Below are 25,242 nucleotides of genomic sequence, written 5' to 3' on the forward strand. Positions count from 1 at the left end.
TGCTCCCACCCATTGCTTGCGCCGAATCATTCTCATATGCTCATTTTCAAGAATGACGGGAGCTGGTGAAAGAGGAAGATCATCGGGTGCCCGACCCTTCAACTGGGATTCTTTAGGTATGTAATCCGTACATACATACATACATACCTTACGTCCCCTCCATTTGGCACCCAACAATGCAAAAAGGATCGGGAGGGGCCTCGCGCTGTCGACTTTTTTACGTTCCCGTCGGATGTTGATGAAGGTCCATGCAATCCTATTCAAACAGCACCTGCTTCATATCCATCCTCTTCATACCCATCCTCAGCGCCAGATGGTAGGGTAATCGAATTCGAAGCGGGCAGGGGATACCGAGATCCTCTATGCCTCGCCGAAGGTTGAAGCCTGCCGTTCGCGAGCACCAGCGCAGCATCCTTGGCGACGACGTAGGCCAGTTCAACCCACGTAACTCAGTCCGGCCCGGCTCAGCCCAAGCAGTGAATTCCAGATACAATTTTTGCCGGTCGAGGTCAGATCAAACCCGGCGCAATCTTTCCTCCTGAGCAGCGACCATGCCCTCAACCAACTCCAACGCAGACCTAAACAAGGCGATCTCTTCCCCGAGAGTTAGTAGCTCTTCCTCCTCCTCCTCTTCCAACTCGTAGTCCACCTCCTCCACGACCGCGCCGCTATTATGCTCCGCAACTTCAGTCACCGAGGGCTCATCCATATACCTGTCACTTCCCTCGTCCAAACAGCGCCTTTTCTCATCCCCTCCCTTCTCCTTTCCCAGGTCGTCTTCTTCCTCCCAATCATCCAAGCAACAGTGCCAAGGCCCTCCCCCCTTCTCCACCGGCCGCTGCTCGTCCGCCGACGTGATCTGCCTCTCCGGCACCCGCTGCGGCCGCCACCAGGTGGGCGGGCTGCCTTGAAACCGCCTCGGTGGCTGATAGGGAACCTCAGGCTCGTGGAAAGGCAGCGAGGGCGGGGCCCGTCGCCGTCGCCTTGTAACGGCACGGTTTCGAAGACAGCCCGCGGCCGCGACGCAACCCATGATGACCACGAGCAGCAGGCCCAGCGGCCAACGGAGCAGGGTAGGCGGTTCCGTCCCCGTCCCCTCGCCCCGGCCACTCCCACCCCCACCCCCGTCCGGGCCCACGGTCTCCGGCCGCCCACGCGGTTCGGGGTCGTTGTTGTCGTCGTCGTCGTCGCCGTCGCCGTCGCCGAGCCTCACCGCGCTGACGGCGTACCCGGCCTTGCGGAGGACGGTTCGAGCGACGCAGGCCGGCCCGTCGCAATCTACCAGGGCGGGGGCGGGAGCGGCAGCGGGCGCCGCCGCCGCCGCCTCCGCCGCCTCCAGTCCGGCGACCCGGCCGAGCCGCTGCGCCCTGGCGTCGACCTCGTCGGCGAGCCGGGAGAGGCGGACACGGAGAGCCCGCAGCTCGGCGAGCTCGAGCTCGACCTCGAGGTCGAAGCTGTCGGACTCTCTGCCGCGAGGGGACGACAAGTCCTCCTCACCACCACCACCACCGCCGCCCGAGATTAGCACGCTCTGCCCGGGAACTGCTACCCCCGGTTCTTGCGCGGCAGGTGTTGTCGAAACAAGACCAGAGATCGCGGCTCCCTCGGTAGCTGTATGTATGTGCAACGTCAGCCGGGCTTTGGAGGGGTGGCGGTCTTGGGGGATGTGCAATGTGCACTGGACTCCCCCCCCGGGCCATCATCGACGAATCCACATACCTTCTGGAAGGGGCTGTGGCAGGGCGCGTGTGGGAGCCGGCCCGGTCAGCAGCAGGGAGAAGAGCAGCAGCCCCGTGGGAGGGGCGGCGGGGGCGCAACGCATCGCCGTTAGGGGAAGCTGCGATGCGTTAGGGGAAGCTGCGATGCGTTAGGGGAAGCTTCGCGCGTGTTTAGGCAGCGACGGGAGCAAACGAAGGAGACGAGACGCCCAATCGAGCTCCTGATTGCCTCGACCGTACTAGTATAAAACGCGGCGACCGGCACCCACCCCGCTACTATCACTACCGCCGCCACCACCACCTTTACTGTACACCTACAGTGTGGTTGAGCGTGTTAGTGGGGCGAAAGGGAGCAAGCGGCTCGGTCTCGGTGGCAGCAGCGCGGCTAGCCGCACTTGTTTTTTGAGTCCGAGTTCACAAAAGGTGAACCAGCTCTCATCAGGGAATTCGCAACCCTCAGAATGGAGAATGGGGAATGATGAAGTCGGGAGAGAGAAAAAAGAGGATGAAGAGTTCAGGACGAGGGATCTCGAAAGCGGAGGCTCTCTGTCCGCTTTGAAGGAAGTACCGCAGATCACACACCTAAGCACCGAAGCACCCGGAACATGAGCTTAGTAGGCGTGGACAGGTGCAAACTTGTGGCCTCTACACCGGGGGGGGGGGGCATGTTCATTATTCGTGTAGTCGATAAGTGACCATGACCAGGAGCTGCGCAATCCTGCCTCATTCGGACAGGACAGCAAGGCAAATTGTTGAAATCAGCCAATCAGCGTGCGCTCAGGTCGAAGAGCTGACGAATCCCGATCCTCGAACTCCTCAGATTCCGATCAACTTACGGGTGTAGTCCGTACTGAGTTAGTACACTATGGAATACGAATTAGAGATACTGTTTTGCCAATCTGGCCCCTTGGACAATCGACTCCTCCATGACGCGTCGAGATCTTCAAGGTACGTTGTCGCAGGTGATAAAATAATCCTTGTTTGTATGCATTCAGACCAAGTCGCCGTATGTAAGACCATCTTGTCCGTCAGTATCTAGGCTTCATCGAACCCCAAGTTCTCATCGTCCGGTGTAGATTCTGCGGAAGTCAGCCCAGCCGCCCGAGCGAACTGTCAATGGGTCATTGATCAAGACGGATGGGCTCAACACCCCAATTTCCAGAGCTGCTTTCTCTCGAGCACCACAGAGCCGCGAACAGCGAATAGTGAACCGGCCAAGGTCTAACCGTCTTAACCACGCGAGGCATCTGCCACCTTCCTTGACTTATCTTTCACAGAACTCCAACAATCCCCTGCGTCCCAAACCGCAAAGAAAAAGAAGAGAACAAGGAAAGAAGGAAGAGAGGAAATAAAAACCGGCCTGCTGTGTTATATGCCCCATAATTGCCCACCCAATAAAGAACGAAGGAAGCCCCACTGGTTCCGACCAGAGCGAAGAATTCATCCAAGTCATGGCCATCGTCAACCTCGTGATCGGCACCCCCCGCACGCGGGTCAGTTCGAGGTCATCATCGTACCTCCGGGCCGGGATTCGCGCCATGTGCCCGCGACACTAGACCAGCCTCTCTCAAAGCGGCGGAGGATGGTAGAGGAGCGAACGAATCTCGACAGCCTCTGGAAATCCGCGTAATCTCGTTCACTACGTGGGGGCCACCATCAACCCCTCCTCCCAAACTGTTCCCGAAACCAAGCAAAGGCCCCGCGCTGCCCGCCGCTCTGATCCTGGTTCTGCTGTGACTGCGGCGAGTGACGCCGACTGCTCTCGCCAAAGCTGCCGCTCCCGTAGCCGATCCAGTCATCCCACAGCGAACTGTGCCTCTCCGTGTCCCCATCTCTTTCGCCGTCTCTGTTCCTGGCTCTGTCTCTCGAACCAGACGGGCTCCTGACCCGTGCCCTGGAAGCATACTCGGCGTCCGAGGTGGGAAACGCCCCGGGTGGGGAGTGGGAGCTCCGCCTCTGGGAGCTGGACCGCGGCCCTGCGCCGGCCAGGTTGCGGATGGCGTTGAGCCGCTCCATGTTCTCTTGCATGCTGCGGTAAGGCCGTTGCCGGTCGCGCTCTCGCTCCGGACGGGGTCGAGGCGCGAGCGGGTTGCCGAACAAGGACCCCAGGGGCGTGGAAGAGGACTGCCGGTCTTCGGAGTGCTGCGACGGCTGATCCGAGGGCCGTCTAGTGTTGTTGCCCGAGTTGTTATTGTTGTTATTATTGTTTCCGCCTTCCCTATTCTCGATCGGCATCCGGCAGATGGGGCACGTGTTGTGCTCCTTGAGCCAGAGCACTACGCAGTCGCCATGATACCAGTGCTTACACGGCAGCACCGTTACCTCGTCGCCCTTCTTGATCTCGTCGATGCAGATCGTGCACTCGGCCTTACCCTCCGGGCCGAGCATCTCATCGTCCACCTTCTTCTTTTCCAGCCTCTGGATGGCCGACTCGGACGCTGGAGGGGCGGCGTTGGTCTGGGGCGACGCCTCCATGAGCTGCGTGATGATGCGGTCGAGCGCCTCTTGGGTGAAGACCGCGTCGCCGTGCACCGCGTTGGCCGGGTTGTAGAGCGAGTTCAGGAGCTCCTGGAGGCCGCCCAGCAGGGGAAAGCCAGCAGCGTTTGGAGAGCCACGCTCACGCCGGGCAAATTCATCGGGTCCCCCAGTCCCCCACGGGTTGCCAAAGAGCTGATCGAACAATCTATGCAGCTCAGCAGGGTTAGTTGCACCGCTGTTGACGACGGCAATCGCGCGAATCCGCGGCCCGCCGGGGTGGAGGTGGATGTGATGATCTCTCCGAGGCATGACGTACGTGACCGGGTGAAGCGGCGACCCTTCAGGGCTGCCGCGGATCTCAGGGCTGCCACCGATGGACCCGCTGGTGATCGTGACGCTCGTGTGCGAGCCAAATGGGCCATTCCTGACGGTGGTTTGCTGGATCCTGGTCCCTGGCCTAGGAAGATTCTCCTCTGTGAGGAACAGGCCGCCGCCGCCCAACGGACCCCCGCGGATGACCCTTCCAGCTCCAAGATCGTTCATGAGCATCTCGGCGAAGCGCTGGAAAGTAGCATTAATATCAGCCTCGCGGCGCCGCTCCCCGCTGCTTTGTGCCCGGGAGCCGCCAAAACCAAAGCCCGGTCCGGTATGCAGATGTTCCTCTATATCGCCTTCGTCGGGGTCCGAGTCGGAAGCGGCTGGATGGCGGTGATAAGTGTTGGAACCCCTAAGGAACTCTGCAAGGGTCGGTCCCGCTACATCCTCCCGAGGATCGTTGGACGGCTCAACCTAGCCCGGATATGTTAGCCTGAGCAAGAAGAGCCGAGAGAGGATAGAGGACGAGGAGATAGCCACTCACGATTTCGGTGAAGGAGCTCTGGCAGCGTGGACATTCCAGAGGTTCGCCTGGGTCGCGATACCACTCGTTTTGGCATGCGTGGCAAAACACCAACTCCCTCCCGGCGGCAGCGCCGCGGGCATTCCTAGCAGAGGACGCCATGCCGGGTCGTTGGCGCGGAAGTTGGTTGCTTTGCTGGAAAGCGGCGATGGCGCCAATGACGCCGGTAACGACGGCGAGAGCTAGTCGTCCTGGAGACGCCAGGGTGACAAACGCGCGGTTATGGCTCGGTCGTCGTCGGGTGCAGTTTCAGTGAGGTATCTGGATGGTTGCTCTCCGGAGAGAGAAGTTGAAGGAGGGCCGTCGAAAATGAGGCCCGATGCACCGAGCTGGCCGCTCTGCCCCACTCGCGCTGCGCTGAAAGGAAGAAGCCCTGAGGGCGGGCAGTTCGTCGGTCGCAGCTGCTGCTTTTGAGACGATCGAATGCGCTGTTGCGACCGTTTTGCGAATTCCCGGTTGTTTGCTTCGTAGTTTGGGTGCAAAGTGGGGTTGGATTTTCTGGTTTCCGGCGTTGCGGACGATGGTTGCTGGGGGGAAAGTTGTAACTTATCTGATGATGCAAGTCCGGTCCAAGGACAGGATCTCGCAGTGGGCCGCTAGACCCTGGAAAAAACGGAGTGCTGTGTGATGAACCCGTACTCCGTACCGCTGCGTCCGCGACTGGTGCCGTCTGCATCAACCAGAATTTAGGAAGCGTAGTGTACTGACAGATTGTCAGTTGTTGTATGGCGGGTGCAATGCTATGACGATCTCGCGTGATCTGTCATCGGGTGTTTGGAGCTTGAAGGGAAGTGTGGCCAACTCGGCCAACTGATCATTCTGGAACTTGGCCGCAGAGTACAGTATGTATGTACTATGTATGTATGTATGTATGTATGTATTGTACATATGTACCTGGTTGCATCCAGGGGTTCGCCCAGTGGAAACCCAAGCTGTCCGCCAACCGAATCAAGCCACCACCGCCGCCTTACCTTTATCTCTTCTTTTTGCTATGTCTTTGAGTACCCGCTTCATCATTCATCGTTCGCCTCATCATACCCGGTACCCGCACCCGCGTTTCCTTGTGCACGACTGACCATTACCCTGCCCAACTATCCAGCCTAGAAGAACGAGGAAACTGGAGTGTGATCCGTGCATACGCTACATACGCTACACTACACAGTAGTGTACTAGGTAAGGCACGTCAGGTAGTAGCCAAGAACGCCCAACTCAGGCTCCCGTCCTTACCGCCCCTCACCTTAGGGGCCCATTACGAGTTAAGAGCCAGCCTCATTTTCAGGGCAGCCTCAGGCCAGACAGTTTCACTTTATCCAAGTGCGGTGCTTTTAGGCAGAGAGCGGGGTGAACTGGTCTGAGAGACGTGCCACGACATCACTTGTACCCGACATTCCCGGATCCAGTCCCATGAGTAGGTAATTTCTCATTATATGTTGATCTGTCGCATGAGTTGGTATCGTGCTCGTGCCGCATTCCCCGCAATTCAAGGAACAATTCCACGCCAAAGAAAGCCATCATGCCGCCTTGTACCTGTACAAATACAGTGCCCGCCCCGTTCAAAACCGTGAGGATGCGCTGCTTCACCGTTCCATGTGTACATCTCACCGACTAATCTGGCGGGGGAACAGGCTTCACCTCTTCCGCCCCAGGTTCCGTAGCAGCACGCCGCCCACGATGCCAGCCACGACTGCCACGCCGCTCACGATGGCGACGCCCATCAGTCCCTCCCTGGCCACCTTGTCATCGATCAGCGACCGCAGGTTGGCCGCCTGCAGATTTCCAGGCTCCTTGTCGAGCAGCAGGTCGTTGTATTTTCTCGCTTCCGCGTAGTTGCCGAGCTTGTAATTACCCAGGGCGAGGTAGTAGAGGCATTCGCGGCGTCGCTCGAGTGATGTCCGGAAGATCTCAGCGAGCAGCATCACGCCGAGATGCTGCTCATGGCGGGCGTTGGATTTCACTAGCCCCTGAACGCGCGCCGTGAGCTGACGTTGCCGTGTCCGGGGAAGGGGAGAAAAGGCGTACCCATGCGTAGTTGAACTTTGTCTGGACGCCAACCATGTCGCCTTCGCTCTCATACTGCTGGCGCAGTACCGCCAGTTCCGCCGGGGCCAGCGGCCTGTGAAATTCGTCAAGTCGGTGTCAGATCGCTTTTACGTGTAGACCACGGCACTTACGTCTCGGCGTCGATTGCGTCTGGAAGCAGCATCATGGATTAGCTCTGCTAAGTTCTGCAGCGTTTAGATCCTCGAGTTAGAGCTCTTACATGGAAGTTGCGACATTACGAAGCCGGTGGCGGAGATGACCTGATTTACTGGAGTATTTCTGTTCTCTCGAACCTTCTTGACGAGGAGACCTGTGGCTTATGGAAACAACTCTCTCCACAGACAACAGAGCGGAAGGCGATGGTCTTTTGGAGGCAGGAGCTCGGGCCCTCTCCGACTCGTGTGACCCACCGATGACGCCGACGGCCCAGCCCATCAGTAGGCCGACCATCAGTCCACCATCCACTAGGTAACCGAGGCGATAAGATAGAGGGGTTCTTCAGCCCTGTCGTCCTGGAGATGGGCTTGGCGCCAAGGCATTCCAAACAATCCGCGAACTCGATTCCAGGTCGAAGTTACGATTCAGTTTCATCCCTGTGCAAGCTTTCTATCAGTAAACTAAAGTTACGAAAGCCATCCAAGGATCGTCTCCATCATAACTACCTCCGAACTCGACCCGAGGTTTTTCTACCGTATAGGACACTGAAAAGAAAAATAATTTAAATCAATTCATCGTCAAGATGCTTCTCGAAGAAGACCCCTCCACAGTTCGCGACTCCCCACTCCCTCTCCCTCTCCCTCTCCCTTCCCCTCTCCCCTCCCTGCACACATCGCAGACCGAAGCAAGCTAACGCCGCCATTTTACGTTTCACAGCTCATACGGCACACCATCTCCAACTTCAACATTGCGCCGGACAAGGCGGCCGTGTCGCGCGTGTCCGAGTCCCTCTCGACGCTGCAACAGGCGCGCGAGCTGCGCCTGCGCGAGGCCGAGGCGTCGCTGCGGCGGCTCGCGCGCAACCTCAACACGCTGGCCTCGCAGCACGCCGAGCTGACGGCGTTGCACTCGTCGGCGCAGCACGCCTCCGAGATCGCCCGCCTCGACACGCAAAAGTTCCGCATCGCCAAGGCCGCCTCCGACCTCGAGATGGAGACGGAGCGGCTGCAGGCCCAGCTGGCCGAGCTCAACGCCCGCCTGCAGGAGCTCGAGCTGCAGGGCGTCGACGGCGGCGACGCCGCCGGCGCCGGCGGCCTGCTCGAGGACGAGGTGCTCCTGAGGCTCAAGGTCTACCGCAGCTTGGGCATCGAGATCGAACGGGACAGCAAGGACGGCGAGTTCAACCGCGTCGTGGTCAGGAACGACCGCAAGGGAGATGTGCACGTTGTCAACATCGATAGGAAGTTCTCGAGGTTCTTCTATGCCAACTACTTTTGGCAGTGTCTATAACCGAACAAACCCGTCTTGGGTCATAGGAAACTGGAAGAGGGCATCGACGGGTTGGGCGGTGGACTGCGTATACAACTTCTCTTTCCTCTGTTCTCGGGAGTTTGGGCCGCGTTTTGGGGGAATACCCGAGATATAGCTGGGCATCGGATTGGCGTTTTTGGGAGTCTCTGTGTGTCGAATAGGTTTCTTGTCTGGGGCGAGTTTGGTTGAGGGCGAGTTCATCATGACCTATCGTGCAGGGCGTAACCTGCACTCGAATATGCAGTCCGCAGTCTTCGCCGAGGTATGCATCACTCCGGCGGTGGTATATTGTACAACTGCCTGGCCCCCTCCCATCCCTTTCTTCCTTTTTTCTCTGACTCCCCCTTTCTCATATGCTGTGTTCCATTTGCTAAATCCAACCAGTCTCTAGACTAAAACCAGCCATAAGTCAACCGTGAATATGGCGCCGAGCAGACCAACCGACCCGGAGCCGGCGATGGACGTGATCGCTTTCATCGTCTTGGGCCTGCAGATTGCCGCGGAGACGATCATGTTCTTAGCTTTTGGTCCTGTCGTTGTGTTCGCCATCTTCACGACGGCGCTAGCGTCAGTTGGCCTCGCCGTCTGGGTCCTCTACGTCTACGCCGAGGTACTCGTCACTACCATATACGAATGGCTCCACGACTGGATCTATCCCAACAAATACAAGATGTACGATGAACAAGTTTTGGCCGAGTACGCGAGGGAGTTGAGAGATCCACAAACGCCCGCCTCTACGGAGTCTAGCATCAGCAACGGCAGCACACCCAGCACCCCGTCCTCGACTTCGCGGTCCTTCCCGCCCGTGAGCCGCTACCTAAGCCCAGGCGACGTCGGACCAAGGCGCCGCCGGAGCACGACCGTCGCCACGGCTCCTTACCTCGACGAGTGGGTTGACAGTCACGTCGACGTCGTGGAAACGGGTAGCTATCCCAGGAGGTTCTCGGGGATTTCTGGTCCCCCGCCGTCGTGGCTCAACAGGCGATGGAGAGAAGTTCCGAGATTGGACCTCACGGTGCCGCCCATTACGGCGGAGGAAGTCGAATGCCTGTCGCCAATGTAGATTGGCCTCTTAACGGATGCACGACTGAATGAACATGTCATGGCGAGCGAGCATGTCATGGCTGGAAGAGCACGTCGCATAATATGAAATAAGCTAATTACACTAGATGGACGAGGAGTTTGGTGTTCTGGCGCAAAGACCCCTGCAATTGGAGACAGAATACGGATTACACTACTAATAATTAGTTATTCGGGCCCGGGTCCGGGGCGGTTGCGGGACAAACAGAGAGGATCGGCGCCAAGAGCTATAGCGTGCCCTCCTTCTAATTACATACATACATAGAAGAGTGTGCGGGGTCCCGCGGGGTAGTTTGTGTAGATGGGTTATTAGCTACCTACTTGTACGGATTCTAGTTTGTGAGGAGCTTTTGAGTCAAACAGCACCCAGTCAAATTTGATACTTGGATTCGACACCCTTAAGTGACGGCTATTCACTGGACTGACAAACAGACAGACCGAGACCTCCAGCACACCGGGTTTATATACGGTCCGTATATCTTGCTCGGCACAATGTGTCAACAACAAAACAGCGCCCAAAAGGACCCAACTATCACCACACGACATCAGGTTCATGATGAAGACTTCCCATGGCACATTGGTGTCTGTGACGCCCACTGCCGTATGCCACGCCCTTTCCCCCATCCCCCGATGTCTCCGGGTAGCCCGATGCACTTCTTGGAGAGAGGGCCTGTCTGCTTCCGAAACAGCTCTTCTGCCCCGTTCAACAGAGACACAACTACTGAGACAATTGGACAGATCCCACCGACGCTATGTCCTCGATAGCCCGTGTTCAGGGCATGCGGGCGCGGGCATTGACCATCATGGCCACCCGCTCTCAGGACCAGGACCTCGTGGCGTCGGTCGCGGCCAAGAGCGGTATCCGGGACCGGTCGGCCTTTGCCTCCGTGCCGGACACCCAGAATGCGCCGGAGAAGATCGTGCCGGCGTTTGGCTGGCACCCTTGGTTCTCGTACCAGCTCTACGACGACACCGAGGGCAGCGGCAGCGGCAGCAGCACCACCACTGACGACCCAGCGTCCACAAGCCCGGCCGCGTACAAGGCCAAGCACTACAGCGCCGTGCTCACCCCGCAGCCGGACGACACGTTCATCGACTCCCTCCCGGACCCAGTCCCGCTCAGCACCTTTCTCGCCAGCACCCGACAGCGCATCCTCGACGCCGGCGGGCCCGCGCTCATCGGCGAGGTCGGCCTGGACAAGGCGTTCCGGCTGCCATGGCCCTGGAACCACCCCGCCAACGCGGCCGTGATGACCGGGCAACAGCGGCGGGCCGACCAGGAGAAGAACCAGGACGGCCGGGAGGAGGAGGAAGAGGGGCAGCTCACGCCGGGCGGGCGCGAGGGCCGCACGCTGAGCCCGCACCACGTCAGGATGGCGCACCAGGTGGCGGTGCTCAAGGCGCAGCTCCGGCTGGCGGGCGAGCTGGGCGTGGCGGTCAGCGTGCACGGGGTGCAGGCGCACGGGGTGCTCTTCGACGCGCTGGCGTCGCTGTGGAAGGGGCACGAGAAGGAGGTGGTGTCGAGGCGGAAGCAGAAGCTGGTCGCCGAGGGGGCGGAGGACTTTTCGTCATCAGAGGAGGAGGAGGAGGAGGAGAAGAAAAAGAAAAAGGGTGGCTACAAGCCGGTGCCGTTCCCGCCGAGGGTGTGCCTACACTCGTTCAGTGGCTCGCCCCAGATGGTGCACCAGTACCTGAACCCGGCCATTCCCGTGCGCGTCTTCTTCTCCTTCTCGACCGTCATCAACCTCTCGACGGCCGGCGGGGAAAGCAAATTCCCCGACGTCGTCCGGGCCTGTCCCGACGACCGGGTACTGGTGGAGAGCGACCTGCATTGCGCGGGCGAGGAGATGGACCGGGTGCTGGAGGATATCTGTCGGCGGGTTTGCGAGATTAAGGGCTGGACGCTGGAAGAGGGCCTAGCGAGGATACGGAAGAACTATGAGCAGTTTGTATTCGGCTGAAAGGTGCGGTTTGTGACGGGCACAGGCCCGCGGGGTCTAGCCCCTCAATAACTGAGTTGCACCAGAACATGGCTTTAGTTTGGTGACGAGGTCTCGTGTGCATGCAATTGGGAACTTCACGCTGTTCGCGCATCCCCTTCGCAACAGATGTTGTATGCTGTAATGCGGGTTGAGGGGAAGTGGCAAGACCTCGAGTTCTCGTGTATCCTCATGCCGCAGCGAATTGAGAAAGCGAATACTTGAACTGGAAGAAGAACCCAATCACTAGCTGCTAAGGTAGCCCCGTGATGATCACGAAATTGATGGTCAATGGGGTGTTGTCGCAGTGTCCGTTATCATTTTTGTGCTTGACAGCTGTAATTGTGCTGTGGTTGTTTTATTCCATTGGCGTTTTCCGGTTAAAATCAAAAGAAGCGCGCCACTTGAAAATCTGATCTTGACGTGAAAAGCAGCAGTCAAGCGATTTGATAAACCTGAATCTGGACTTCGCAACACTCTCAATTCAAAGCAAACGTGTAGCTCTCTAATAATTGAAGTATTTTTGTGTCTGGTGAAGGTTGTTCGGAGCTGCTCGGCGTTAGCCAGATTCCGCTGTTTGGTAGTGGCTAGGTAGTGGCTGCCACCTTCCTCCTATGTCATCGGGCTGCTGGGATGCCCCTCAGCTGCGGTAAGTTTTGGCCTCGGGGCCGCTGAGAGAACCGGGGGTTACTTTCTTATCCCCGCCTTTCAATGGCTGATTTCCATGACCTTCAAATTCCAAAACCCGTTCCCCGACTAATTGTCCCCAATTCCTCATTATTCCCAGCCCTGCCCAGCCGCTTGTGGTCCCCCCGGCGGAAACAGATCAGCTTAGTCGAGACATTGACAACAGAGACACGCAGCCACATCTGTGCATTATTTCCGGCCCCGGAGTTACACCTCGAGTGTCTCTTTCGCGGTCGAACTAATCCCCACCCGCCCGCTGCAGACTCGGCCCTGTCCAGTCGGTCGGTCCGGGAATCTGGGGTCGAAGGCGGAAGCTGTCAGAATCTCCCCTCCCCCCCCTCCCCAAAAGAAAAAAAGCCACCGCCAGTCCTCGGTTCCATTACTCGAGTGAGCGGAGCTGGGCCTCCAGGCGGCTCCCGTGCTTGCCTTCTTGGCGCCCTCGCAGTTTGTAGTAATTCGCAGCTCGCGAATGGAGAAGCCGCAGCAACTGCCGACGCTGGGTCAACCGCCCGCCTTCTCGATTTCAGCGATATCGGTGCCAGGTTCCGTTTCGGCATCTACCATCTACGTGTCGCCAGAAGCCACTGGCCACGAGCAGCATCAGCTACGACAGCCTCATCATCCTCATCATCAAGTTAAACAACCGGATCCAGCCAGCGCGCCGCCTCGCCGAGGCCCCAAAAGGGCAGAGCGTGGGGAAACTGGGGTCGCTGGGGAGTCACCGATAATCTGGGGCACCAACTCTGGGCTGCCGGCCAAGACCAACGGAGAGAGCCGTAACGGCAACGGGTCGAGCTCCGGCCTTGGCACGTCCCCCGAGGGCCGAGACAGTAGCACGGCGTCCCCAGCGGCTACCACAGAACAACCGAAAAAGAAGCAAAAACGCAACAAGCCGACTTTGTCTTGCTTTGAATGCGTCGAGAGGAAGACCAAGGTACGACATTTTCCTCGAATCCTTGAGCTCCTCGGTTTCCACAGCCAGCACCACCAAGGAAGCTGGTCGTGTATTATTGTTCCCTACTCATATGGTCGCTATTTTTGTCCTTTTTATGGCGCCATGTATCCCTCTGTTTCTTTTCCGTACGATGCCTCTGGTTTCCCTCGGGAGACAACGGGTTAAAGAACCATTGCTCGCACCCGTTCCCGTACATGTTTACTGATATATGCCGGGTTCAGTGTGACCGAGGGAGACCGCACTGCCTTGCTTGTATGTCGTCTACCTGCTTTGTCGCGACGGAACCGCTACTAACCTCATTGCAGGCATCAAACGCCAGACAAACTGCGAATATGCCCATGTTGCGAATCTTCTTGAGTATGTATTCCTCCAGCATCGCTCGAGCCGCGACCTAAAACCTAGGCAGGGAAACCACTCGAAGCGCAACTAATGGCCGCCGGATGACCCGCCCCCCAAAGAAGCGTCCCGGTGGAATCAGCCATGTTATGCCCAACGCGGCCGACCGCGGCTTCAACGTTGGGCGTCTCAAGGCACTAGGCTCCGTGGCCACGTCCACGGGCCTCCTGTCCAACGTCCCCTACTCCGCCCCCGGTTCGTCTAACGTCTTTGGCATCGGGTCGGAGCACCCGTTCGCAAACTATTGGACTTGCGAGGGCGGTTTGCCAGAGGTCATCTCCGTTCTCCCCGACAAGTTGCAGGCCGACATTCTCCTCAACCGCTATTTCGAGTGCGTCGACCCGGTGTACCCCATGCTCCATCGGCAGACCTTCTACGCAGACTATGAGCATTTTTGGTCCTTATCCCGGGCTGAAAAAGACCGCTCCGATGCTGCCTTTGTAGCGCTGATTTTTGTCATGTTGGCGCTGGGGACGCAGTTTGTCACCTCCACAAACCCTGCGGAACGCAAGCAGACGGCCGAGTTCTACGCATCCGCGAGTAACCAGGCGCTGCGCATGTGCTCATACCTGAGCACCGCGTCCATCAGGACCATCCAAGCGATGGTCCTGATCACGTATTTTCTCATCAATGACAATCATGCATCGGATGGCTGGGCCTTTGCCGGAATCCTGATGCGGCAGGCTTATGCAATGGGTTTACACCGCGACCCAAACATCGGTAGGCACATATTTTTCCCACCGATACTATCATGCATGCCTAACTCGGCCACCTTTTCTAGTGGTTCCCGACGCATCACCTTTCGAGAAACAACAACGCCGTAAAGTCTGGCAGGCCGTTCTGCTCCAGGACACCTTCCTCACCGTTCTCCTCTCCCTCCCGCCGAACGCCACACACACGGACGTCAATGTCGATGACCTGATCGAAGACGACTCGTCTATCGCCTCAGACGACCCCACCGACACGGCTTATATCCGCGGCTCCTGGACGTTGGCCAACCTGGTGCAGGAAACCATCTGCTCGCCACGCTCACTCGACGTGCCCATCTGCACCACGGCGCGGCACAAGTCCAAGCTGATTGGCGATTTCCGCGCCGTATACCGCTCCTTCCCGGACGTTTTCCGCTCTTGGGACCCGGATGCCCTGGCCCAGCTCGCCCTTACCAACAAACGCGTCGTCCGTCAGACCCTGTTCCTCACGAGCAACTACTTTCACAACCTGATGCTCGTGCATGCTTCGGAGAGCCCCGACGTGCCTGTTAATGTTCGCGGGACCCTAGAGGCCGCGCACGACGCCATCACGGCTTTTTTTGTCTTGTTCGCGCTGTTCGAGGACGAGGCGAGGGTGTGGTGGGTGTTCAATCATCGTGCTTTTCTGGAGGCATTGTGCATCGGGAACGTGCTGAGGGAGGTGGCGAGGGAGCCCGGGGCCGAAGAGACCATGGCGAAGGACCCCTTATTCGTTAGGGCCAGGGCAGACATTCGTGAGTTTCTTTTCTCCTCTGCCCTCCCATAACGTTATATCTCGGCGAGGAGCGGTGATGACGGCAATGGATCGCACGATTTGACCATGAGAACTAACACGCTTTTCATGCGCAGATCGGATGATACAAATCATGCAGGTCATGAGCGAAGGCGAGCAAGGGTCGCAGACGGCCCGGACAAGGGTGCAAGTTCTCAGCGAGTTCTTGATCTAGGAGAGCGTACTGATCAGGGCCGATAGAAAGGGGGTGGAATCTGGGCCAGCCTTGGTAAAGGTATGTCGAGATTCCAGGTTTGGAGAGTTGATTTCTCGGGAGACAAAGTAAAAACAGTTTGTCGGGCCTTGTAAGTTGCGTGGGGGTTTCTTCTCTCTGTTTATGTATTTATTTATTTTTTCTTTCTCGTTATGTTTCCTGGCTGGTGGGTTGAGCGTATATACCGTCCTGTTTCGAGTTACTGTATACATCTGCCTAAGTGTATCTTGAAAAGGTAGCGTATATACTAGTAGCATTCTTTGCCCAATGATGGTACTTGGTAGATGTTGATTGTATGAAGTCGGTTCGGCACGCCTTTTGCTAGAGGTTATGATTCGACGGAAACCTTTCATGCCTGTTGGCTGTGTATGTACTGTACATACACTACACAGATCTGGAACACGACTGCGACTAGCACGGAAAAAGGCAGTGTCCCAAAGCGAATAAAGTCTATTTCCCCAAACTTTTATTTGGCAACTCAGATGAACATCGCAATGCGTACAAACAAGAACCCCCACCGTTTTAACTTCGCAGCTGATAGCCAAAACCTCTTCAGCTTCCTCCCCAAACGCGCCGCAGTCTCTAATAAGGAGACCCGAGAAATTAGGTCTTGGGTTCTTCGGCAGCAGCGTCAACCGGATTCTCGGCATCCGCAGCGCTGGCCCCCTCAGCTTCCTCCTGGACCGTCTCCTCTGCCTCCTCGCCCTCCGCGGCGGGAGCAGCGTCCTTCATCTCTGTATCGGCATCGGCGTCGGCAGTGGCACTGGCGTCCTTGTCGCCGCCCTCGGCGCCGTTCACCTTCTTGTCCTGCTGCTGCTGCTGCTGCTCCTGCTTCTGGCCCTTGTTGCCGTCCCTCTGGATGCCCATGTTGATGAGCGGGGTGGTGTCGTTGTAGATGCGCAGCAGCATGGCGCTGCGGTCCTCCTTGGGCAGCATCAGGTTCAGGCTCTGGAAGCTCTTCCAGAGGGGCAGGGCCATGGTCTCGGAAAAGTCGCCGTCGGTGGCCTCCTTCCCCCCCTTCTCGGGCTCGACGCGCAGGACGCAGCAGCCGAGGCCGAGGTCGCGCACGCGCTCGCCGATCTCGTCCATGCGCTTCCAGTCGTCGCCGGCGATCTTGGGGAACATCTCGACCAGCAGCTTCTTGAGCGTGGACTTCTTTCGGAGGACGACGACGCGCTCGTCGCCGACGTAGCCGTGCAGGATCGGCATGCCCTCCGACTGGATGCGCCACCGGCACACGTCGGCCGACGGCGCGTCCTGCTTGACGTACATCTTGACGCCGCCGTGGACAAACTTGACGCCCCGGCCTTCGTTGTGCACCAGGATGTCGCGCACCAGGGCCGAGGTGTAGTAGATGGCCTTTGCCGGCTCGCCCAGCGCGTTGCGGACCATGTACCGGTCGGTCGGGAAGCGCGGGGAGATCTTGTAGAACTCGGCGACGTTCTTGATCACCTCGTGGTCCGGGGGGAGGTATTTGAACGGTTCCTCGTAGGGGCCGTCCGGCTTACGCTTGGGTGGCTCGGGGGGTTGGCCTTGGTTGGTCGGGGTTGCTGCCGCGGTCGCCGTAGCGGCGGGCGTTGTTGCTACGGACGGCGTGGCCGAGGTTGACCCTGGCGGCTGAGGCGCCGCTGTCGCTTCGTCCTTGACTTCGTTCGACGCGCCGGCATTGTCGCCGTTGGTGTGGACTTCTTCGGTGACCTCGGAGTGGGCCTGCTCAGCCTTGACCTCGTCCTTTGGCTCGGTCTCGGCCTCGGCCTCCGCAGCAGGCGTGGCAGCAGCCGACTCCTCCTTAGCAGGCTCCTCGGACAGCCTCAGCTTCTTTGCGCCGGCCTCTTCCTTGCTCTCCTCCTCGAGCGGCCGCTTGCCCGCGTTCGCCTTGCCGTCGGCCTTGGAGCTCTGAGGAGCGGGCTGCTTCCTGCTCTCCTCGGGCTTCGCCTTGAACTCTGCTTTCTTGTGCAGGACGGTGATGAAGAAGCCGCCGGTATCCTGCTGGTGGGCGTAGATGCGCAGGCACCGCTCCAGCGGAAGATCGGCACAGACGCTGTTCGGGCGGGGCGGGAACATGCTGTCGACGAGACGACCGGGGGCAATGCCGTTCTCGGTGGACTTGGTGTACTCCTCAACCTCCTCCCAGGAGCTCCACATGCGACCTGACTTGTCCATGATCTGCCACTTGCGCATACCCGGCTTCCGCTTGAGTAGCGGTAGTTGGTCGCTGCAGTCGACGATCTCGATCTTGTCAGGCCCGCCGCACCGCTCGATCGCGGCGGCCACGACGGACTCGTTCTCGACAGGGTTCATGCTGCAGGTCGAGTAGACGACGCGGCCGCCGGGCTTGAGCATCTGCAAGGCACGGACGAGGATCCTAATTTGCGTGAGATGCAGGCCCAAGGCGTTGCCGGGGGTCCAGTCCTTCCACAGGTTGATGTTCTTGCGGAGGGTACCGTCGCCGGAGCAGGGGACATCGGCCAGGATGCGGTCGAACTTGAGGTAGCCGGGCTTGTCCGGGTTTTCGGGATTCGGTATCCTGAGCGGGGGGTACATGGTGGCGTCGTGGTTGGTGACAATCATGTTGGGCGACGACAGGCGCTTCAGCTGGTGGATGAGCATGTGGCTGCGCTTGTAGTCGGCATCGTTGGCAATGAGCAAGCCGGTGGCCCGGCCGTCGTCGCCGGGGTCGGCCTCCAGCCGCGCGGCTTCGTCCTCCTCCTGGGCATCGTCGTCGTCCTTGGGCGCGTCGGCGGAAAAGGAGCGGATGACCTTGCGGATGCGAGCCTCCTCGCCGCGGTGGATCATCTCGAGAAGCTGGGCGGCCTTGCTGCCGGGAGCGGCGCAGAGATCGAGGACGGTCATGCCCGGCTTGACATCCAGGAGCAGGGGCGGAATCATGCTCACCACCTCCTGCCTGCTGATGTTGCCCACGCTCGTCTCGGACACTAGGAACTTCTGGAAGGCGGCGAAGGGAGGGAACTTGCGGATCACATTTTTCGGGGTGGTCATGGTCCAGGCGAGCGAGTCGGGGTACCAGGGGACGGCCGTCGGGGGCGCGACGGCGACGCCCTCGTGGGTGATGCGGGTGATCTCGGGAATGTACCGCGTCTGGAGCAGGCGCTTGACGGCGAGAGCGTGGCCTTTGGAGCCGCAGAAGCGGAAACTGTTAGGCAAGTCTCTCCGCAGGGCGGCCCAGAACTCGGCCCTCTCGTCCTCGGGCAGGTCGATCAACGAGTTGTAGTACTGTTCTAGTTTTCTGTTCTCCTTGACTATCTGCGGGTACGTCTGGTAGGGGCGGTGGTCCCCGCGATTGTCGCGGCCACCTCCCCCTCCACGGCCGCCGCCGCCGCCGCCGCCGCCGCGGTGTCCCTGCCGTCGAGTGTCAGAAACAAAGAACGATACCAGAAAGCAGAAGAGTAAATAAATAAACAGTAAAGAAATAGAATAAGGTCTGATCAATGCCCTACCTTTTTCCCGCGTCCCATGACCGCGGAATTGAAATAGGAAGAAATGAAAGAGAGCCGGTTGGTGAAGACGGTCGCAAGGCGCTCCAATCGCATAGAGGTTGGCTGCGCTGACCAGAGGAAAAAAATGGCGGCAACGCCCGAGATGCGATGCTGCAAGATGTGGGGGTGGGGAAGCTTGTGTAGTGTAATAATCTCTGCTTATCTCGGTGGGGGCTTGACGTTCCACATCAAGGCCCGTTAGTTATTCCTAACGTTACTCCGTAACTTATTACTACTACAACTACAGAGTAAGTTACGCAGTACAGAGCAGCGTGCGGAGGTATCCGTATAAAATTATAGGTCCTTTATGTATGTACGTACTACGTAGGTACCCTCGTACTACATTAAAGTGAGCAAGGAAAGCGAGACTGCAATTCAAAAGCCAATCCGGCGCTACTGCAGGATTCTAGCACTACCCAGAGCTTAGAGATGCTTTCTCTGGGGTTTTCAATCTGGTCCGCACAGGATATTTGATTGAACTTGGCGGGCAGCCTGGCAGCTATTGGAGAACGGTGACCGTCTGTCGGTGATTATCCCTTGTCGGTCCATCAGCGCAAGCGCCGCAGCGCGTGGAAAAGCTAACGGGGAAGTAAAGGATGATGAGAACGGAGGCGCCTACATAGTCGGTCCGAGTAATTATACATTCTCGTTCGTTTTACTGTACAGTACTCCGTACACACGTAGGGCAGCATGCTGCCAGCCCTACGGAGAACCCCCCCCCCCACCTTCTTCAACCATCCAGCAGCCCAACCGCCCAGTGCACCACCCGGTCCACGCCCTGTCCGTTGATGGCGCTAACGGGAATCGCGGCGCAGTTGCGCGTCCAGGCGCCCTCGACGCCGCTGGGATGCTTCTCGTCCCCGCGGCTGATGGCCGCGAGGTAGTCCCTCAGCTCGTGGAAGTTATCCTGCGTGTTGGGCAGGTCCGCCTTGGTCGCGACGACGAACCACGGCTTGCCCGCGATGTGCAGGCCGCCCGCGTCCACCCGGGGCGCGTCGTAGTCCTCCCCGGCCAGGTGGCTCGGCCAGAAGGTGGAGTCCTCGGCGTCGGTGCCCGCGGCGGCGCTCCAGTCGATGGCCGCCTGCCGCTTGCGCTCGCGCTCCTCCTCCTCGCGCATCTGCGCGTACAGCCCGACCTCGGTCCACAGCGCCCTGAGCGCCGCCACCGCGTTGCCCGCGCCCAGGTCCAGCACGAACGCCAGCACGCCCGCGCGCTCGACGTGCCGCAGGAAGGCGATCCCGAGGCCCTTGTCCAGGTGCGCGCCCTCGATCAGGCCCGGGATGTCGGCGATGGTGAAGCGCGTGCGGCGCTCGAGCTCGGGCTGCTGCTGCGAGCCCGACGAGATATCAAACGAGTCCTCCGGGCCTCCTCCGTAGACGCCGACGCCGGACACGCGGCGGTAGCTGGTCAGCAGCGGGCGGCCCTTGTTGTTGTCGAGCACGACGGTGCCGATGTTGGGCTGCAGCGTGGTGAAGGCCCAGTCGCCCACCCGGGTGCGGCTGTTGCTGACGGAGCGGAGGAGGGTGCTCTTGCCCGCGTTCGGCAGCCCGACCAGGCCGACGTCTGCGAGGAGCTTGAGCTCCAGCTCGATCTCCATCGATATGGCGCGCTCGCCCCTCGTCGCGAACATTGGCTTCGGCGTCCCCTTGGTGACGAAGTGGGGGTTCCCTAGCCCGCCCAGCCCTCCTACGGCGAGCAATATCGGCCGCGGGGTGGGCCGTGAGAGGTCGAGATGGATTGGCGCCTTGGGCTGGTGAAGCAACCGCTCGCGATGCGGTAGCGGCGGCAGCTCAAGTCTCTTCATGTCGGAGGAGGACATGCCGGGGTACAGCAGCCATTTGGCGCGGTCCGGATCCTCTACCGGCTCCCCGTCCGGTCCTTCCTCCACCGGCTGTGTGTCCCTCGAGACCCGCCTCTTTCGCTTGGACAAAAACCGGCTCTCGGCCTCCGGATCGTCGCGGCTCAGCTCTCGGACGACTGTCCCGACCGGCACCGCGATGACAACGTCCTCTCCGCGCTGACCCGACCTGGAGCTGCCCATGCCGCTCTTGCCCTTGCCCGCGCGCACCACCTTCCTCCGCGCCAGCTTGTGCAGCGACGTCTCTCCGTGAACTGCCTGTATGTAAATGTTGCCGCCGTGCCCGCCATCGCCACCGTTGGCAGGTCCATCGTCCATGAAAGCTTCGCGCATGAACGAGATGCAGCCGTGGCCGCCGGCGCCGGCGTGGAGGGTCAGCCTCGCCTTGTCGGCAAAGTTGGACATGGAGTAGTCGTCCGGGGCCGGGTTCAGCCGGGATCGGGGCCGGTCATAAGAGTCGGTCGGCGTCGAGGCCTCGGTGCTGCTTCGTCGGACGCCGCAAAGTGCCGCGGCGAGGCTCGAGCGGGAGACGCCATTGGGGGGAAACAGTGACGGGTAGAGAAAAGGAAGAATTATCCGCGGGCTTCGCGGGTTCCGGCACGCCATTCTCGGTTATTGTACTTGCCGCATCGATGTCTCGGTCGCATAGCCCTCTCTTCCTCGCCAAACGCTGCTGGGCAAAAAGGTCAAGAGCCCATTTGAGTTGGATAAGTGAATTTGAGCAGGGGGGTTGTCATGCGATAAGATAAGGCTCCCTGCACTACTGCACTGCTGCGCAGGTGCTCAGGCCGCCACCCAGAGGAGATGCGTTAAGTGCGCCCGGCCGAAGCCGAGCGAGCTCTCGGGGGGGAAGGAGCGCCGCAAAGCGCCGCAAACGGTCGGTTGGCCGGTCCGTCCCATCTTGTTTCGATCGATTTCGGTTTTTCGACTTGCACACCTTCTCGCACACACACAAAAATTTGCAGCTTTTTATTTTCCCTTTTTCAACAACGGCCTGCGTTTCCACTATTATTTATTTGATTCTGCACTCCTCTACACTACATCCGTACCGTACTGTGTACATACTTACTCCCCGCAAAACGCCCCATCGCCCTCCCCGCCTCTGCCTCTCGGCAAGGTAGGAAAGGCAAGGATTCGGGTTGCGCTGTTCCATGCGGGTGCTTCTCCCGCGCCACGCCCAAGCGGGTGTGGCCCGCAATTCGTGCTTTTCTTCGGTCTGCCGCTCGGAGCGCTGGCCCCCTCCGCCGCCCAACATGCGGTCGGTCAGCAGCCGAAAAGTGGTTGAGCCGCTCCCGGGTGCCCAACCCACACCAGCTGGGCGAGCCGAGGACGAGGGTTGCCGGACACTCGATCTTGGTGTGCAGGTAGTGTACAAGATCGCTGCTCGATTGGCTTGCATATTTCACCCTGTGACTTGAAACGAGAGATCTTTTTGCTTTCGTGCTTCCCCCCGATCTCTCTCTCTCTCTCGCTCTCTCGTGATCTCCTGACAATCACCTTCTCCACAACCCCGACCTCCTCTTTTTGGCCAGGATCCGTCAGAGGCAGGATGGCTGTTTCGTACAGGGCGGATTCATTCCTCCATGACTACTAGTATGGATCTCTTGGTACCTAGCTTCCTCTGTCTGGCCTGATGCGTCTTCCCACTGCCATCTGTCACCCCTTTCCCCGCAAACGCGCGACACAACGTGGGAGGACGGGACCATCTCCATCGCTCGTCGCTCTCGATCCCAGAGTGACAGACGCAAATCATTTCCGTCCACCTGCCACTTTGCGGCTGCAATAAGCCTCCACCCCACCGGACGACGCGGGCGTGAACAACAACGCAAGAACTGGCTGAGGTTTAGTTAACTGGGCCCCGCCGAAACCCAGCGCGTCGTGGGACTGGCTGATTCCGGCATTGGGCCGCTGCAAGCTGCAGACCAATGCTGCCAAAGGCCTGCATTCGAGCCACGACACATTCTCCAGTCTAAACGTGGTTAAGCCCGCCTTGGTTTGTGCGAGCGCCCCCGTCTCTGGCCCGCCTCCCCCAAGTCGGACGACACCTCCTCCTGCGACGCCCTGCTTCGTTCTGCTCCGTCGTTCTGCTCCGTCGTGCTGCATCCTTGACCACTGTCCACCATAGAGAGCTCCTCGCTGTCCCCAGGGCGCTCCCTGACTCGACACCGGCTGCTGCAACTCCTCCCCTCTCTCTCTCTTCTCCCTCTCTCGCTGCCCCGAGAGACGTGGTGTTCTGGTCCTGCTGGCTGCTCCTGTGCCCCCTTCTTTGTCTACGCCATCCAGCACACGACGACGCACGACGCACGACGCACGACACACGACGCACGAACTGCAGCTAATTTGTCCCCCTCCTCTTCGCCTGTATCGACGCCCTACTGCTGCCGTTCGACTCCCGTCCCCCTTCTTTGCGTGCTCTCTCTAGTCCAGGTCAGTTCATCAGTCCATCCACGCCCTCCTCCTCTTCCCATCCCTCTGTCGCCTTGCTACCCAGCGCCGCCGCCGCCGCCGCCGCCGCTGTCTGCGTGTTCCCTATCATCTGGCGCTCTGTCCTTCCACCCCATCTCTTGCTAGCCTTCCCTCCTCTGCCATTGCGTCTCCCTCCTTCTCTTATTCTGGGCTGGACCCCGGAATATCTCACCGCTCATGACCCAGGCCATGACTACTCTACGCATGTCAGCCTTCTTCCCTGTATCACTAGGTTTGAGGCTTGGTGGTGTTTTTGTTTTTGCTTTTTTGCTTCCCCTCCGTTACACATGATCCGACGACACCTCCCACACGTCCAGGCACGAGCGCTAAAACCATGTATTCCAGAGACTACACCTCCCCCAAGTCCCGGAAAGGGGTCGTCAGGATGGACCCGGACTGCGCCATCTGTCACGCTCCGGCCTCCCTCGCCTGCGACTGCGAGGCGAAGGGCCTGGAGGTCGCCGTGAGGCAAGCCGAGAATCGAATGATGCAGTCGATATATAATGATATACGGTAAGCGAACTCTCTCCCTCTCAAGCTGCCCCTGGCTTCGATCTTGTGACAACATCATGAAGAAACCAACTAGCATGCTGACTTCCCCATCTCAAGATCATGGGTACGAGCTCATGCACAGGACTACATCCTCCAATACTTCCAACTTCTCACAGAGCGACGCAAAGCGGCCCACGCTCAACACCTCGAACGCCTCTCGGCGCACTCGTATCATTATTACCACGCGCCGCCGCACCCCAACGAGATCTCGGCCGCCCAGGCCCAGCTGAAGCGAGGCATTGACGAAGACTGGCAAGCGTCGGTGCAACGCTATCCCGAAGTGCTCGAGTACTTCTTCAGCCTGGTGGAACTGACCCTCCCCGACGACAACGAGCAAGCCGTCAAGGACCCGCCCCTCAGCGCCCTTAGCGGGCCGCGAAAGGGGGCCCGGCGTGTCGGTGGCGGCGGCGCTACAACCGTCGCGAGCGGGCCCAGCCTTGCTGCTCACGAGAGAGACTTGCCCATGCCTCGGCGTACCCCACCACCGCTCGAGCCCCTGCGTGAGAGGAGGACTCCGGGCCCGAGAGAGCGGAGGCAGTCCTATGGGAGACCGCCCCCGCCCCCGCCGTCGTACTACCCGCCGCCTTATTGACACGATGTCGAAGGGTGGTGGTATCGTGAAGGTGGCACGGAAGGATGACGGTCGCTCATTTCCGGCATCACCTTTTTCCTCGCCTACGCACCATTTGGCCGTCTTCTCCGCCGTTTTCATCGTCTTCGACATGCTGATGAGTCATAACGGGAGCATATGTTTGCGTTTGGATATCCTCTCTGGCTAGCGTTTCACGACAACGATTTGCATTGCCTCGGCCTGGCTTCTGCGTTTTGTTTTTCTTTTTTTCTTGGATGCCATTGTTGGGAGTTTGTTCATCTTGCCTCTTGTCCCCCTTCTTCGAAGGCGAGACATGTACAAAGGGCCTCGAGAGGGGGAAAAGCTATTACACGTCAAACCACGACGGAGCTCCTACCGCATGATCAATTCTCCTTCCCTTCTCTTCTAGGGACCGGATAACGGCACGGATTCTTCTTCCTCCTTTTTCCGAATACGTTTCTCACTCTCTTTTGTCCCATTATTTTTTTTCTCGCCTTCTTCTATCATACGCCCGGCGTTTGTGGGTTGGCTGTGCGCTTCTCGGTTCTCACGGAAGCCTGGACCAAAATGGTTGGCTGCCACTGCTGCATGTTGCTGGCTGGGAGGAGCACGGATTGAAACAGCATCAGAATGGATCTGAAAATCGAAATCGGAGGGTGGATAATTTGGAGGGCGAGGTTGGCCACTCTCTGGTGTGGTTTTCTTCTTTACCGGTGGAGGCAGCTTGTGTACATATGGAATGGGCGGAGGCAGAGATCTAGATATATAGAAATTCGAGGTGTTTACATCTCGCGTCAGGGCCAGACTCTGCAATTGCCGTTTTCTCGTGGCGTCGGGATTGCCT

General features: G+C 59.0%; 10 protein-coding genes across 10 annotated transcripts; 5 read left to right on the forward strand and 5 right to left on the reverse strand.

Annotated features, from left to right (window-relative positions):
- Positions 1–327: 327 nt before the first annotated feature.
- Positions 328–2,368, reverse strand: MYCTH_2299295 (uncharacterized protein). The gene is made up of 2 exons (XM_003660643.1): positions 1,720–2,368; positions 328–1,611 (listed from the first exon to the last, which is right to left on the reverse strand). The coding sequence occupies exons 1-2, from the start codon at positions 1,820–1,822 to the stop codon at positions 515–517; spliced, it is 1,200 nt and encodes a 399-aa protein (XP_003660691.1). The 5' UTR covers positions 1,823–2,368; the 3' UTR covers positions 328–514.
- Positions 2,369–3,361: 993 nt separating this feature from the next.
- On the reverse strand, positions 3,362–5,502 carry MYCTH_2299297 (uncharacterized protein). The gene is made up of 3 exons (XM_003660644.1): positions 5,056–5,502; positions 4,513–4,985; positions 3,362–4,401 (listed from the first exon to the last, which is right to left on the reverse strand). The coding sequence occupies exons 1-3, from the start codon at positions 5,194–5,196 to the stop codon at positions 3,375–3,377; spliced, it is 1,641 nt and encodes a 546-aa protein (XP_003660692.1). The 5' UTR covers positions 5,197–5,502; the 3' UTR covers positions 3,362–3,374.
- Positions 5,503–6,344: 842 nt separating this feature from the next.
- On the reverse strand, positions 6,345–7,536 carry MYCTH_2299299 (uncharacterized protein). Its single transcript, XM_003660645.1, has 4 exons — positions 7,355–7,536; positions 7,266–7,284; positions 7,114–7,207; positions 6,345–7,055 (listed from the first exon to the last, which is right to left on the reverse strand). The coding sequence occupies exons 1-4, from the start codon at positions 7,368–7,370 to the stop codon at positions 6,723–6,725; spliced, it is 462 nt and encodes a 153-aa protein (XP_003660693.1). The 5' UTR covers positions 7,371–7,536; the 3' UTR covers positions 6,345–6,722.
- Positions 7,537–7,676: 140 nt separating this feature from the next.
- On the forward strand, positions 7,677–8,931 carry MYCTH_2299301 (uncharacterized protein). Its single transcript, XM_003660646.1, has 2 exons — positions 7,677–7,900; positions 8,008–8,931. Exons 1-2 carry the CDS (start codon positions 7,874–7,876, stop codon positions 8,578–8,580), a joined length of 600 nt encoding a protein of 199 aa, XP_003660694.1. The 5' UTR covers positions 7,677–7,873; the 3' UTR covers positions 8,581–8,931.
- Positions 8,932–8,989: 58 nt separating this feature from the next.
- Positions 8,990–10,049, forward strand: MYCTH_2299302 (uncharacterized protein). The gene has a single exon (XM_003660647.1). It carries the CDS (start codon positions 9,023–9,025, stop codon positions 9,662–9,664), a length of 642 nt encoding a protein of 213 aa, XP_003660695.1. The 5' UTR covers positions 8,990–9,022; the 3' UTR covers positions 9,665–10,049.
- Positions 10,011–11,732, forward strand: MYCTH_2086729 (uncharacterized protein). The gene is made up of 3 exons (XM_003660648.1): positions 10,011–10,282; positions 10,420–10,928; positions 10,992–11,732. Exons 1-3 carry the CDS (start codon positions 10,174–10,176, stop codon positions 11,640–11,642), a joined length of 1,269 nt encoding a protein of 422 aa, XP_003660696.1. The 5' UTR covers positions 10,011–10,173; the 3' UTR covers positions 11,643–11,732.
- A 1,469-nt stretch (positions 11,733–13,201) lies between these two features.
- On the forward strand, positions 13,202–15,715 carry MYCTH_2299306 (uncharacterized protein). Its single transcript, XM_003660649.1, has 4 exons — positions 13,202–13,281; positions 13,608–14,418; positions 14,480–15,181; positions 15,297–15,715. Exons 2-4 carry the CDS (start codon positions 13,788–13,790, stop codon positions 15,392–15,394), a joined length of 1,431 nt encoding a protein of 476 aa, XP_003660697.1. The 5' UTR covers positions 13,202–13,281; positions 13,608–13,787; the 3' UTR covers positions 15,395–15,715.
- On the reverse strand, positions 15,681–19,031 carry MYCTH_2299308 (uncharacterized protein). The gene is made up of 2 exons (XM_003660650.1): positions 18,892–19,031; positions 15,681–18,793 (listed from the first exon to the last, which is right to left on the reverse strand). The coding sequence occupies exons 1-2, from the start codon at positions 18,907–18,909 to the stop codon at positions 16,037–16,039; spliced, it is 2,775 nt and encodes a 924-aa protein (XP_003660698.1). The 5' UTR covers positions 18,910–19,031; the 3' UTR covers positions 15,681–16,036.
- A 359-nt stretch (positions 19,032–19,390) lies between these two features.
- MYCTH_2299309 (uncharacterized protein) lies at positions 19,391–21,473 on the reverse strand. Its single transcript, XM_003660651.1, has one exon. The coding sequence runs from the start codon at positions 21,392–21,394 to the stop codon at positions 19,661–19,663; it is 1,734 nt and encodes a 577-aa protein (XP_003660699.1). The 5' UTR covers positions 21,395–21,473; the 3' UTR covers positions 19,391–19,660.
- A 1,335-nt stretch (positions 21,474–22,808) lies between these two features.
- MYCTH_2086739 (uncharacterized protein) lies at positions 22,809–24,701 on the forward strand. Its single transcript, XM_003660652.1, has 3 exons — positions 22,809–23,215; positions 23,600–23,767; positions 23,864–24,701. The coding sequence occupies exons 2-3, from the start codon at positions 23,640–23,642 to the stop codon at positions 24,396–24,398; spliced, it is 663 nt and encodes a 220-aa protein (XP_003660700.1). The 5' UTR covers positions 22,809–23,215; positions 23,600–23,639; the 3' UTR covers positions 24,399–24,701.
- The last annotated feature ends 541 nt before the right edge of the window (positions 24,702–25,242 follow it).

The sequence above is a fragment of the Thermothelomyces thermophilus genome, chromosome 1 (genome assembly GCF_000226095.1).
Source record: "Thermothelomyces thermophilus ATCC 42464 chromosome 1, complete sequence".
Lineage (NCBI taxonomy): Eukaryota > Fungi > Ascomycota > Sordariomycetes > Sordariales > Chaetomiaceae > Thermothelomyces > Thermothelomyces thermophilus.

Coding starts and splice junctions, on each gene's coding strand:
- MYCTH_2299306 (XM_003660649.1), top strand. CDS start 13,788: ATGCCCAACGCGGCCGACCGCGGCTTCAACGTTGGGCGTCTCAAGGCA. Junction 14,419..14,479: donor ACACCGCGACCCAAACATCG/GTAGGCACATAT, acceptor CACCTTTTCTAG/TGGTTCCCGACGCATCACCT. Junction 15,182..15,296: donor TAGGGCCAGGGCAGACATTC/GTGAGTTTCTTT, acceptor TTTCATGCGCAG/ATCGGATGATACAAATCATG.
- MYCTH_2299295 (XM_003660643.1), bottom strand. CDS start 1,822: ATGCGTTGCGCCCCCGCCGCCCCTCCCACGGGGCTGCTGCTCTTCTCC. Junction 1,612..1,719: donor GCCACAGCCCCTTCCAGAAG/GTATGTGGATTC, acceptor ACATACATACAG/CTACCGAGGGAGCCGCGATC.
- MYCTH_2299301 (XM_003660646.1), top strand. CDS start 7,874: ATGCTTCTCGAAGAAGACCCCTCCACA. Junction 7,901..8,007: donor TCGAAGAAGACCCCTCCACA/GTTCGCGACTCC, acceptor TACGTTTCACAG/CTCATACGGCACACCATCTC.
- MYCTH_2086739 (XM_003660652.1), top strand. CDS start 23,640: ATGGACCCGGACTGCGCCATCTGTCACGCTCCGGCCTCCCTCGCCTGC. Junction 23,768..23,863: donor TCGATATATAATGATATACG/GTAAGCGAACTC, acceptor CCCCATCTCAAG/ATCATGGGTACGAGCTCATG.
- MYCTH_2299302 (XM_003660647.1), top strand. CDS start 9,023: ATGGCGCCGAGCAGACCAACCGACCCGGAGCCGGCGATGGACGTGATC.
- MYCTH_2299299 (XM_003660645.1), bottom strand. Junction 7,056..7,113: donor CAAAGTTCAACTACGCATGG/GTACGCCTTTTC, acceptor GCGCGCGTTCAG/GGGCTAGTGAAATCCAACGC.
- MYCTH_2299309 (XM_003660651.1), bottom strand. CDS start 21,394: ATGGCGTGCCGGAACCCGCGAAGCCCGCGGATAATTCTTCCTTTTCTC.
- MYCTH_2086729 (XM_003660648.1), top strand. CDS start 10,174: ATGTGTCAACAACAAAACAGCGCCCAAAAGGACCCAACTATCACCACA. Junction 10,283..10,419: donor TGTCTGTGACGCCCACTGCC/GTATGCCACGCC, acceptor ACAATTGGACAG/ATCCCACCGACGCTATGTCC. Junction 10,929..10,991: donor ACCACCCCGCCAACGCGGCC/GTGATGACCGGG, acceptor CGGGAGGAGGAG/GAAGAGGGGCAGCTCACGCC.
- MYCTH_2299297 (XM_003660644.1), bottom strand. CDS start 5,196: ATGGCGTCCTCTGCTAGGAATGCCCGCGGCGCTGCCGCCGGGAGGGAG. Junction 4,986..5,055: donor AGAGCTCCTTCACCGAAATC/GTGAGTGGCTAT, acceptor TATCCGGGCTAG/GTTGAGCCGTCCAACGATCC. Junction 4,402..4,512: donor TCGCCGCTTCACCCGGTCAC/GTACGTCATGCC, acceptor TGAGCTGCATAG/ATTGTTCGATCAGCTCTTTG.